Source organism: Hemitrygon akajei, chromosome 23 (genome assembly GCF_048418815.1).
Source record: "Hemitrygon akajei chromosome 23, sHemAka1.3, whole genome shotgun sequence".
NCBI classification, from domain to species: Eukaryota; Metazoa; Chordata; class Chondrichthyes; order Myliobatiformes; family Dasyatidae; genus Hemitrygon; species Hemitrygon akajei.
In genome coordinates, this window is record NC_133146.1 from 14,784,935 (window position 1) to 14,799,100 (window position 14,166).

The following is a 14,166-nucleotide window of genomic DNA, read 5'->3' on the forward strand; positions in this document are numbered from 1 at the left end:
AAAACAGCACAGCGTTACACTGAGTGAGAGAGATAAGGGGAGGGAATTAAAACAGAAGCTACACCCACTCAAGCTCTTAAACAGCAGCTCCAATAGCCTGTCTGACACTGAGCCAACCCAACACTAAAATGATTCTGGGTACCATGTTTCCAGTACAGAGAAATGGTCAGCACATGTAATATGTCCACTTAACCTGTTAAAATAGCTTTACATTCTCACTAAGGTTTCGAAACAATATTTTTCACAACAGGGTCCATCTCCACAGACTCATTTGAAGCTACATAGATCACCACTCTATTATACAATTTTAATTGGCTGCACATATAGCCAAATGCAAAAAATTTAAACTAGAGCTGTGACTCAGAACACCTGCCTATGAATTCCAGTAGAATGACAGTTGTAGTATTAGCAGCAGTAATAATAGCAGCAAGTGGTAGGAATAGTATGAGTAGTAACTGTAATAGTAGAAGTGTAAATCTGAAATGATTTTGAGTTGCACACATGAATTGCATTGAAGATATGACTTATCCCTACATATACATACCAAGGTCATAATCTTTAACAATAAGGTCTCTGGAGATTTGGAAGGCCAATAGCAAATTCCTCGGGTCCTTCTCTCCATCCATCGCTTGAATAAAGCCATACGTAAAGTCAGCTCCTAATCCTTTCAGCTCTAAGTCAAGAATAACAAATAGTGTCACACTGTGCAAAAATCCATAAGAAATACAAATATCAGCTCACTAATGAACCCTGAAGGAACACAAACCTGATGGTTTTTTAAAAAAAAGTAGCCGAGAAGAAATCACTGTTGTTGTGGGGAAAAAAGCTAACAGAAATCAAATCTTAAATATTAACTACTGTACGTGCGAGAATCTAGAGTCTGGAACTGGGACCAAGAACAATTTTTCCTCAAAACCCCTTTAAGAAACCAGTTGGAGGCACTCCCATAGAGGAACACACAAACACAAAAAGCTGGATGAGCTCAGCAGATTCGGAGGGAAATGACAGCTGATGATTTGAGATGAGACCTCTGTTCCCTCAAACCTGTGCAGGTGCACGGCTGTACGGATACTGAAATGCTCCTGCACACTTAGCCTTTGTTGCCACGCCGCTGAAATTTTCTCAATATGTAAGCATTGAAAGTGCTGTACAGTTTTCAGGCCATGTGAAAATTTCTTGCTCAGGGCAATGGTCGAACTCCACTGCCATAAAAAAATTAAGAGGGAACTTTGGTGGAGACTCTTGATCTGGACAAAGTCCAGAAACATGAAGTTTGGCTCCATGGATGCTGTCTGACATGAATTTTGTGTATTGTGCACACACCTATATCTACACTCCTATACAGATCTCAGATTTTCACCATTAAGAGTTAGGCAGCAAAACTCCAATAGTCCACTATTTAACTATCCTAAGCTCTGGATTGTTGGGCACCTGCATCACCAGGGTCCTGGTCCAGCACACCACCTTCATTCACCAGCTATGGAGCATATTACATTTTGTAAATGAGAAAAGGAGGTTAGAAAGCGGAGAAATTTAATGTGAAGCCAACTTGGGAAAATTATAGCAAATGTATTTTAATATCACGAAATGTTCGATCCGACCAAGACAAAAATCAGAACATTTTCTTACTGGCGCAAAACCAGGAACTGCACAAGTTAAAAAAAAAATTAGGTGCCGACACAGACCTTGTTACAGAAGTAGAAAGGGGAAAGTTACAGTTTATTTTCATTTAGAGTTATCTGTGTATAGAACTGGTCAAACCACATCTCAGGTGGTGGTTTCTGTTTATGGCCCAAGGCAAATGAATCTTTCATTGGGTCTTAAGTGTTGGTACATTCTGGAAATTCACTAGAATGACATCAGGGTTCATTCCATGATTCTATACAAGCTTATTTTTTCATGAAGGCATAGATACAGAGAAACTAAGCAGCATAGTGAAAAACATCCAAGAAAAAAGGACAGATTCTTTGAATAAGATCCAGGCTTTTTAGAAATTGTTCTTGGCCCCAGTCCCAGATTCAGTCCCGCATGTACAGCAGTTAACATTTAAGATTTGATTTATGTTAGCTTCCCCACCACCACAATGAAATGTGTTCCTTAAAAGCTCTGGATGATATAGGAACCTGACATTTTAAAAATGGAGACTGAAATTCTTTCTGAAAAATAAGGTTATCAAGAAAAATTGAATAAAAAGGATGAGGTACAAATGAGTGACAACACTGGCTCAAGGTCTTTAGAAAGACAAATCAGGCAAAATTATAGTGACAAAAACTTACAATCTCTTAACAAAAGGCTGATTGCTCAAATTGGGAAGTAGGTAGAGAACACGGGATATAGAGTTGATTTTACTTAGATAATTTACATGGCTGCCAAAAAAGCACTGGAAGAACCCTTTGGGCCAGACAGCACCTGTGGAGGGAAATGGACAGTCGACGTTATGTGTCAAGACCTTTCATCTGTTGATCTGAAATGTCCTCGAATGACGAAAGGGAAAGTGAATGTTTAGAAATGGTCCCCAGTAATATTAATCAATCATGGAATTGTGGGAGAACTGTTGAGAATGTGGGGAGAATAAAATTGGACTAGTATGTAATTGGTGCCAAAGGGTACTTAATGGTCAATGTTGACATTGTGAGCAGAATGGTCTTCATCCATGCTGAAAGACTATAATTCTATGACTTACGATGCTGCCTGATCTGCAGAGTTTCTCCAGAAGATTTTATGTTCCTTCAGACTCCAGCCCCTGCAATCTCTTGAGTCTCCATAATGATTTTCCTTTAAAGGAAAGGTCAAAAGGGATGACAATGAAATACCCTTACCTTGCTCTCTGGTGGCCATGAAATTGGTGATTATGCTGTATACTGAATGCCTTTCAGACTGCAGTAGAGACTACGAATGGAAAGAAAAGCATGTGTTAAAAAAGACACACATTGCCAATGTCTCTGTCCTGTACTTGGAATTGAGTGCAGGTTCTAATATCCATAACAAAGACCATAAATAACTCAAACAAATCACTTTCCATCATTTAAATATCTACAATGGTCCTGTAAACAGAACTTACTGAACAGAATCATTTTGGAGAGAAGCTGCATGCTAAAACACTAATAAAAAGAACTATCAAACATTATATTTAAGGCATAGAAAGTTTGAGTCCAACAGAGGTTCTGAAGAAGGCCTTGACCTCGTCAAGTCAAGTCACTTTTTTCTTTCTTTTTCCATCTTTTAATTATCATTATTAATAACAACAAAATAAAATTGGTACATAGATAATGGGATCACAAACGTACATATTTCAACTAACTATAAAAGATTACAAGAACAATGATTACAGTATAAATAAGTACTCCCACATCGTAAATGATACAATATACAAACAGACAAGGCAAACCTAGGTGTATCATAATATAAAATAAAAAGAAATAAGAAAAAGGAAAAAAGAAAAAAAATCATTATGCAAAAAAACTAATCTAAAAAAACTAATAACTAATAAAAGAGAAAAAAGAAAAGAGGGAAAAAAAGGGCTGTTTATAATATCTCACAAAAATACAAAATCATCAGTGTCGTCAACTCCGATCCTCTTGACATATATGAAATCAAAACTGAAAAATCAAATAGGCCTGGAACAGGGTCATCAAGTCACTTTTTATTGTCATTTCAACCATAACTGCTGGTACAGTACATAGTAAAAATGAGACAACGTTTTTTCAGGACCATGGTGTTACATGACACAGTACAAAAACTAGACTGAACTACGTAAAAAACTACACTAGACTACAGACCTACCCAGGACTGCATAAAGTGCACAAAACAGTGCAGGCATTACAATATTAATCTCATCAGCAGTACTTATATTTTGTAGGACTTTCTGACACTCACCTGAACATGCAGTTCCTGAAACAGTGCTTTCAAAACTGCCACGGCCAACCCTTCGGGCAAAACAGAACTCAAGCTCTGAGGATGGACACAAGACAAAATAATTCAAGGCACCAAGTCTAGACAGAAAACAGCCAAACCTAAATGATGTAGCTGGTGTTTATCCAACATAAAGGGCATTGAGGAATGCAGGAGAACAAAGTGATCTACGAATAATGGTGCATAGTTCCCTGAAATTGGAATCTCATGTGGATAGGGTGGTGAAGAAAGCTTTTGGTATGCTGGCCTCTATAACTCAGAGCATTGAGTATAGGAGTTGGGATGTAATGTTAAAATTGTACAAGGCATTGGTGAGGCCAAATTTGGAGTATTGTGTACAGTTCTTGTCCCCAAATTATAGGAAAGATGTCAACAAAATAGAGAGAGTACAGAGGAGATTTACTAGAATGTTACCTGGGTTTCAGCACCTAAGTTACAGAGAAAGGTTGAACAAGTTAGGTCTTTATTCTTTGGAGCGTAGAAGGTTGAGGGGGGACTTGATAGAGGTATTTAAAATTATGAGGCGAATAGATAGAGTTGACATGGCTAGGCTTTTTCCATTGAGAGTAGGGGAGATTCAAACAAGAGGACATGAGTTGAGAGTTGGGGGACAAAAATTTAGAGGTAACACAAAGGGGAACTTCTTTACTCAGAGAGTGGTAGCTGTGTGGAACGAGCTTCCAGTAGAAGTGGTAGAGGCAGGTTCAATATTTATATGGGTATATATGGTAAAGTATGCCTTGTGCCAAAAATTTGAAAAAATTGGCCAGCACCAACTAATTGAAGACATACAGTAGCATATGGAACAAAATATTTCTGTAATTACAAATTTATATTCAGAAGACGGAATAAATACAGAAACAAAAAGTAATAATGCTCATGAACTATCAAATTAATGGAAAATGCAATATGTTTCACTCTTGCCCGTAGGACGGAAGATCCACTGTTCCTATTACAGATAGATATAAATTTTTTTTAAGATTGGCATTATTATTCATGATGTGTTACAAACAAGAAAAAAATCTGCAGATGCTGGAAATCCAAGCAACAAACACAAAATGCTGGAGGAACTCAGCAGGCCAGGCAGCATCTAGGGAAAAGAGTAAACAGTCGATGCTTTGGGCCAAGACGTCAACTGTTTACTCTTTTCCAATGAAATGCGTTATTTGTGTCAACAACCAACACAGTCCAAGAATGTGCTTGAGTAGCCCTCAAGTATCACCACGCTTGTGGCACTAACATAGCATGCCCGCAACTTACTAACCCTAGCCCATATGTCTTTAAAATGTGGGAGATAACTGTAATACCAGAAGGAAACCCCCACAGTTACGGGTGAATGTACGAACTTCTTATGGGATTTGAATCCTGATCAGTAATCCTGGTGCTGTAACAGTGTTAGGTTAACTGCTACACGACCATACCACCAAGCTATTTGATCAGATCTTAAGTATCCTTTGAATTAGGTTTACACACTGCTAGAATGGTTAGTCAATAATGCTCATATTCCCCCAACAAATGGTGGGGTTGTGGGACCATGGTGGTATCTTACATACGGTACATGATGCTAACTAATCTCAGCAATGACAAAGGACATGGAAATGGAGAAAAAAGGTGAGTTGATTGCTAATTCCCAAGCTGGATGGGGGAAAAAATAATCTCAGCTAGAAATTCTGCTTCTTATTGATAGAAAAGCGACCCACGGCCAATGTGTAGATAGCTGGAGAGAAAGAATATTGACGTTTTTCTTCAGGTCTTCTGTTGGCCAAAACACTTCTGTTGAGTCAGAGCACTGGGAAATTAATCTACAAGGCTGTTCATATAAATAGGCAAACCTAGGTAATTGTTGCTACCCATAAAATAAAATAAAAGGGCATTAGCAGTGGTGAATTTTAAACATCAAGTCAATGAGTGACATTTTATGAGCCATTTAGTGAACATCAGCTCGTATCTAACACAGTGATCACAAAGGCATTAATTTACACAATTTATACATCGTTCATTGTGACTCAGCAAGAGCTGCCATTGCAAACAATGAATATTTATCGACTGCTAACACAATTCCGTTTTGTTGTTTCTGTACACAAATGAAAACATTTTAATAAATGGGACGGGAAGAACCAGTGAAACAACATCAAAACATCAAAATTTCTTTCCATGCTATTTGTATTTGTTCTGTAAATACTTTAACTTCCTCATATGAACTTGCGCTCAACTTTTGACCCATTCATTCAAATTTCAATTTTGCCCTGATGAAGGGTCGCAGTTTGAAATGCTGAATGCTAATTCCCCTCCATAGATGCTGCCTGACCTGCTGAGTTCCTGAGCTTGTGTGATATCAGTTTCTTTTGTAGTCTTCTCATCTTTAATTAAGTTACTTTCATAAATGCCTTTATTCTAATTCATTTTAGCCATTTAACCTACAATTTGTTGTTTCATCTTTTTTATAGTTGCTCAGTTAAGAACAGTGGAGATGCCAGGAAGGGTAGTGGGATCCTCTCGTGGGATGAGGGAAGGTAAGGAGACCTCCAGTGTCCCTGACAACTTCATCTGCTAGAAATGCATCCAGCTGCAGTTTCCAACACTCCATGTTAAGAAGGTGGAGCTAGAAATGGAACTGGATGAACTCCAGATCATTCAGGATAGGACAGATAGGACATATAGAGAGGTAATTACGCCCAAGGTGGTCACAGAAAACTGGGTGACAGGAAGGGGAAAGGGGTTAAACAGCCAGTGCAGAGCACCCCTGTGGCCATCCACTTCAACGACAGGCATACCATTTTGGATACTGTTGGTGCAGAGGGGATGATCTAGCAGGGTAAAGACACTGTGGTCAGGTCTCTGGCACTGAGTCTGGCTCTGTGACCTTAGAAGGGAAAGGGGGGAAAATGGTGACAGGGGTTAGGGGAACAGAAAGGAGGTCCTGTGGATGAGAACGAGATTCCCAAATAGTATATTGCTTCCCGGGTGCCAGAGTCTGGGATATCTTGGATTGAGTTCTCACCATTCTTAAATGGGAGGGTAAAAAACCAGAGGTTGCGGTCCATTTAAGCACCAATGACATAAGTAGGAAGAGTGATGAAGTTCTACAAAGTGAGTTCAAGGAGTTAGGTGCCAAGTTAAAGTACAGGACCTTGAGGGTTATGATTTCAGGACTGCTACCCATGCAAAGTGCTGGTGAGGCCAGAAATAGGACAATCATACAGTTTAACACATGGCTAAGGAGTTGGTATAGGAGGGAGTGCATAAGATTTTTGGATCATTGGGCTCTCTTCCAGGGAAGGTGGGACCAGTACTGAAGAGATGATTTGCACTGAACTGGAAGGGACTAATATCCTAGTGGGAAGCTTTGCTAGTGCTACACAGGGGAGTTTAAACAAGAGTTGCAGGAAGATGGGAACCAGCGTGCCAAAACAGATAGTGGAGAGGGTGTGGAGATAAATGCAGGAATCAAAAGGTTGAGCATAGTGCATCTAATGTCCTAAGTTGTGCATATTTCAATGCAAAATGTATCAAAGGAAAGACAAATGAGCTCAGGGCACGGATCAACACCTGGAATGATGATATTGTAGCCATTAGTGAGACTTACTGCAAGAGGGCAGAACAGACAGCCCAACATTCCAGGGTTCTGTTGTTCCAGATGCAACAGAGCAGGAGGGATTAAAGAAGGACAGGTGTTACTAAGCAAGGAAAACATTAACGGTAGTGCTTAGTCAGAACAGATTGAAGAATTCATCCAGTGAGGTGTTATGAGTGGAACTGAGTACGGTAATAAGAAAGATATGACCATGGTTATTCTCCAGCCTTGGCAATTTACTTGCAAATGTTTCATCACCATGCGAGGAGACAGCGTCAGTGCACTGTTGACCATGATGTATTCCTCCGAATGCTTGGCTGTTATATACTTTTCAAATTCGCCACACAGCCAATTAGCGACAAGATTTCCTCCCCACACCAATCGCTTATTTTCCCTCATATCCATTAATACATTTACTTAGCAACTCATTCTCTGTTCATTACCTACTGATGCAGTATGTTCTCAGAATCCTGTGTTTAAAGCACCATATTCTATCTTCTTACCCCTACCCCACCATTCAAATTCAATTCACAGTTAGGTTTTTGACAAGTACATTGAAATGCACAAGAAGATTTTCAGAAACAGTGAAGGTTTCATCCAGAGATCACGGGTTTGACCACCGAGCAGCAGCAGGGCACATTTAATACCTGTTTCACTTTGTTTTGTTAGCTACAGAAATCTCACCATGGCATTAGACTTATCACAATCGTGCACCAGGGACATTTGAAATTGCAGTTAAGAGTCAGGTTGAAGCAAGGGAACAAATCTCATTCTGGCTTGAGCTGAATGCGATGTGGGAAGTCTATGTCTAATAATTAGTAGAGAAAAATTGGAAAAAAATGCAAGGCAATAATGACCTTCACTTAACAGAACACAAGAAGCAAACAAAAGATATTCTTACCAGGGCCTTCAATCCTTGCAATACATAAGGTGTAATAAGGTGATGATCCTTCAATCGATCAATATAAAAGAAAACAAGTACCTCCACTGAAAGAGAAGTAAAGTTAAAGTCATAATTTTAGCTTAATGTTTGTTTTGGACACGTGGATGAAGCTGGCAGGACTGCAATTCCCCATTTTTTAGCTATTCTAAAGAGCATATCTGAGTGGTATTCACTACCAATGGGTACTTTGAATCAATCTTCATATGGCCACTGGAATAATGCATAGAGGCTACAGAATTGGACTTTTGTATTTTTTATTTAGAGATACAATACAGTAATAGGCATTGCCATTCCAATGAGCCTGCTCCACCCAATTACACCCACGTCACCCATTAACCTGCTAACCCCTACAATAAATCTTTGGAATGCTGGAGGAAACTAGAACATCTGGAGGAAGTCCATGTGGCCACGGGGAGAATGTACAAGCACCTTACGGACAGGGACTATTGAACTAACTACTATGCTACCAAGGTTCCTTAAGGTTGTTATAGCAGGGAGTGGTAATAGGGATAATCTCCCACCACCTATTAAATGCTCTCAATGGTGTGCACCTCAAATAGCCTCTGTCAACCATGTTCAGCTTCTGACCTTCCTGTGTGGTTTAGCTACTAAGCCTGATGAAACCGTTTCTACTGACAAGAGCAGGGGCAAAGGTGGGATACTGGTGCCTTCTAACCAATCGCTTCAGGCAGGTGGGGCGCCGTCATCAGAAGCTCATCCAGAAGAAGGAAAACTCTGATCTCTCATCTCAAATCTCTGCTGCCTTGCAGCTATACCCACGCTTGGGGAAGGCTTAGGAAGTAAAGTCCGAGGGAAAAATCTGGAGCCGGAGCCCCTAAGGCAGTCCTACTTTGAATTCAACGCTGACTGGCAACTCCTGCGATGCTGCTGGTGCCAAATGGTATCAGTCTCTGCCGTTCCTTTGGATCCATCAGAGCTGCATAGAGAGCTCTGCTACATGTCTGCTACATGGACAACCGCTTACTCTCCATACTGTACTGCCGTGGCTCACATGCTTAGACAGCCAGGACGCAATATCCATGATCAACCCTGACCCACAGAGGCCTCAGCAATGCTACCATGCCACCCTAGACTAGTTCGGGTTACTTCATTTTGGAAGATTTGTAGTTAGTTTCTCAGGTAAGTATATGCAAGATTGCACTTTGTTTTCATGTGCTGGGAATATAGTTTTCAACTTCATAAGTGCTAACGAAGTTCCTCAACAAACAATTCCACATTTACATCAATAACACACTTAACTAACTAAATAGCAAAACAGTGGCTTATAAATAAGTAACAACGTAACCAGAAAGCTTTAGATAGAGCCACAAGATACAAAAGTAAGAACAATGTTAATCATAACTTTTAGCTAGTAAGGCTAAGCAAAGAAAGGTGAGAATACAATTTCATTCCAGGGCTTGGGCATGTCATTGAATGAGCAGGGCACAAGAATGAAAACATTTGGTCTATGTTGCCCATGCTAGCCAAAGTTGTATATTAGATTTAAAAATATTTAATTTAGCATTTTCTCAACCTGTAAGGGCAACAGCCTCTTACCTTCTTTTTGGTTGAGGGAAGAATACGACTGCAGCAGAACCTGAGACAGCAGGTGCACCCCTCGGCCTCTTGTTCGTGGCTCAGAATTTGTTAAACTTGTTCTACCGATTAATAAGGTACAAGAACACAATTAGAATGCACCTAGCTCACATACTAGTCCACTTACATAACAATGTACCATAACCATTAACAGAAGTACACAGAATAATACAAGCCTACACAATACCCCAGGTTTATGTTGCTTCCCTTCTTAAAGGATACTGTTCCTAAAATATTTCCAAAGAGAAAAACCTCATTTCATGCAAATGGTATTATGAACCTACATAATAACAGCAGAAAAGTAGCAGCAAAAGCACACTATTTGCACAGTTTCTGTTGCACATTAATTTGTCAAATCATTGTTTTTGTGTATTTTTCATTGATTCTATTATATTTCTTTGCTGTACTGTTAATGTCTGGGAAGAAAATTAATCAGGGTAGTATATGGTGACACGTACATGAATACTTTAAAAATAAATTTACTTTGAACTTTAGCATTTTGAATTCAATCAACGAATGAACCTCTGTGGCTTTGTGAGCTCATCGTGCTCGAAGTGCAGAAACAGTCCCCTGCTTTCAGTTCCAAATAGACTCCGATAAAGTTATGTAATTAAAAGGTGAGCTAATCAAGGTATTAAAAATGTTAAGGGATTTGACTCAGTAGACACAATTTCTGGGAGAATCAAGACCAATTCAATTATATCCTTAAGATTAGAGCTGGGTTATATAGGAGTGAAATCACTAAATCTGAAACTTGCTTTCCAAGATACTGCAAGTTCTGAGTAATCGATTTTTTTCCAAGACCGACAGATTTTTTCCTAGATATAACTATCAGCTGACCTGCAACAAGAGCTAATAAATTGAGGTATAGATCAGCCATGACCATACTAAATTGAAGAACAGTCAGAAGAATAAATTGCCTACTCCTGTTCCTCTGCACATATTTAACCATATACTTGTACATCTCTAACACAACATTGATTGAATGGATTTTTTTGCTCAGAGTATAGTGGAAATTCAACACTTAAGTAATAATAACATCAACATTTGATTCATTAATAAACAAAATCAATTAAATGTAACACACAAAATGCTGGAGGAACTCAGCAGGTCAGGCAGCATCTATGGAAAGGAGTAAAAAGAGTCAAATTTCAAGTCAAGACCTGATAAAGGGGTCTCAGCCTGAAATGTCGGCTTGTTTTCCCTCTCCACAGATGCTCCTGACCTGCTGAGTTTCTCCAGCATTTTGTGCGTGTTACTCTGGATTTCCAGCATCTGCAGAATCTCTTGTGTTTATGATCAACTACATGCAGTACAGAATTATGCAATGGTTTTTTCTAAATATGAAACACGATGACTTTTGTCCACATTTCTATGAAAGGTCAATGATATGAAATATTAACTCTGCTCTCTGTCCAAAGATGCGGTCCAATCTGCGGACTCTCTGCAACATTCTGTTCTTCATTTCAGTGTAAGTGGGGGTTGCATCCTGAACACAACTCCACTGTTCCCAAACGATGAAAAGACTAATTAGGAGACTGAAAAATGAATGTTTGTATTACCCTAATGCTTCTACAATTTCCAGTATAGTACATTTTCCATCAATGACACCTGAAAAGAAAAACAAACAGTTAATATTCTGCAGTATGTGCCCGAATCCCAATTCTTCAACAATATTACAGCCATGAATTAATTTTATTATTATATCCTCTTGCAGAATACCTTTGATTTTAATATAAAATGTCAAGCAGGCAGGAAATGTGTTTTCCATGCTCAGGCAAATCAATTAATACTTTCAGAATCAGGTTTATTATCACTGACGTAGGCTGTGAAATTTCTTGTTTTGTGACAGCAGTACAGCACGACATAAAATTACTCCAAGTTAAAACAACAAATAAATACTGGATTTAAAAAAGATTACTGAGGTAGTCCATGGAATATTCAGAAATGGAGGCAAAGAAGCTGGTCTTAAAACATTGAGTGTGGGTCTTCAGGCTCCTGTATGTCCTCCCTGGTGATAGTAAGGCAAAGAGGGTATATCTTAGATGGTGAGAGTGTTTCGTGATGGATACCACATTTTAAGGTACTGCCTTTTGAAGCTATCCTCATTTTGAGGAGGATTATGCCCATAATCAAACTGGTCGAACCTACAACCCTCTGAGCATCTTGTAATCCTGTTTATTGGAGCCTCCATACCAGGTGTGATGCAACCAGTCAGCATGCTCTCCACCTTACATCTGTAGCAATTTTCAGGAGTCTTTGGTAACATACCAAATCTCTAATTCCAAATGAACAGCCATTGGAGTTCCTTCTTTATGATTGCATCAATGTGTTGGGAACAGCATAGGTCCTCTAAGATGTTGATGCCCAGGAACTTGAAGCTGCTCTTTTCTACAACTGACACCTCAGTGAAGACTGGTGTGTACTCTCCCACCTTCCCCTTCAGTAAGTCCACAATCAATCTTACACCAATCAGCTGATCTATCACACTCTTCTCTTCCTCATTGTCACCCTCTGGGATTGATTGATTTAGAGACGAATTCATTGATGAATTTAGAGACGGTGTTTGAGCTGTGCCTAGCCATATGGTCATATATGTAAAGAGAGTTTCTTTCCAAGGATCAGTGGACTTTCTATTTATTTCTATTAGCTCCCAGTTTTGAAATTCCAGGAAAATATAAAATTAAAGATATTACACAGTTCATTCATATTGACTGTTCACAAATTTTGATTGACATTCATGGCCGATCTGAGCCTAGAACATAACTAAGAAAGGAATCAAGCACTCTTAAAGCTATTATAGTATTGCACATTGTGCAACGGGTCAGTGCAAAACAGCAGCCAGGGCCAGCAACACAGCATTACAGGAAACTGTTTACATAGCAAGTTCTTAATATAACTGATCACTCAACATCTAAGTGAAAATAAGCCACAACTATTGGTCATGCTTTTTATGTTACATCTGCAATGTTTGCGGATGAACAGACTTGCCACCCACAACACTACAATGCACTTTGATTGCCTGTGGAAGTCCACGTAGATATAATGATGTACAATGCTCATGAGAGATAAACAACTCGAATCTTTGAACTACGGCATACAAGTAAAAATTGGTGCCACTTCAAATATACATATTCTAATTTTATTTTATGCCCATTTCTAACTGCAGAACAAGGAATGCCACTATACACCACTCTGCTATTAGTGGTACTTGAACCTTGCTCTGAGGTTGAGAGTGGTGGAAAGAGAGTATGCCACATTAGCATGGGCAATTTGCATTCTGAACAAATACTACAACAAGCAGAGATCAATGTAGAAATCTGCCTCACTTAGGATAGCAGATCACAAGCTTTACACACTCATCGTGACAAAAAAGTGGGAAGTTCTCTGCATTATCTATTTCAAATTCAGATTGATTTATTTATTACACGTAGATCTACACATACAGTGAAATGTGTTACTTGTGTTAACAACCTACACAACCTATGGATGTGCTGGGGGCAGCCCATGCATTCCAGCATCAACATAGCATGCTCACAGTGTTCAGCAGAACAGCAAAAGCAACACAACAAACCTCTTTCCCAGCCTACCACCCACTCAGACTTATGCAGGCCACCACCAGTCAGGACTCCCCTTCCATCACTATGGTGAAAGAATGAAAGGTCACAGTTTCAATACCTACACCCACCTAGTCTCCACAGAAACAGCATGTGTTCCTAAAAACAGAGGGCCTGGAAAGGGGGAAATCCTTCTAAAATCAACCTAAATAAGTAGCACTACACCCAAACTATGTTGAGCCAACAAGAAAACTGCCAATGCAATGCCAAATTTGGGAAAGGGCTCATGGAGCAATCTTTTAAATATCTGTTTCTTATAAGGAATGCTAATCCACAAGTAGGTTGGAAAGTTTGCTGGGACAAGGTAAAAACATTTGGTGGACAGGAAAGAGCAAATAGTTCACTGAAAAATAAATTATGAATATTTGAATCTTGTTTCATAGTCACAGGAAAGGAGACCCTAATCCAGGGTATCTCAACCGGGGTTCCCCAGAACCCTAGGATTCCTCTAGAGGTTGCTAAAGGTTTCGCAAGAGATCATGATTGAAAAAAACACTGCTTTTTGAACTTGGCAGATTGTACAA

General features: G+C 39.3%; 1 protein-coding gene across 5 annotated transcripts in view; it reads right to left on the bottom strand.

Moving 5' to 3' along the window:
- Positions 1-14,166, bottom strand: part of mms19 (MMS19 homolog, cytosolic iron-sulfur assembly component) — an 82,803-nt gene that overhangs the window by 58,408 nt on the left and 10,229 nt on the right. For 3 of the 5 annotated variants that reach the window (XM_073027003.1, XM_073027004.1, XM_073027006.1), the window contains exons 2-7: positions 11,588-11,636; positions 9,987-10,087; positions 8,388-8,473; positions 3,877-3,951; positions 2,820-2,889; positions 545-673 (exon numbers count right to left, since the gene is read on the bottom strand). In XM_073027003.1, coding sequence (XP_072883104.1) covers positions 545-673; positions 2,820-2,889; positions 3,877-3,951; positions 8,388-8,473; positions 9,987-10,087; positions 11,588-11,636 — 510 coding nt within the window. Of the gene's footprint in view, positions 1-544; positions 674-2,819; positions 2,890-3,876; positions 3,952-8,387; positions 8,474-9,986; positions 10,088-11,428; positions 11,566-11,587; positions 11,637-14,166 lie in introns of those variants that run through there. The other 2 variants (XM_073027005.1, XM_073027007.1) reach the window with 2 other exon arrangements.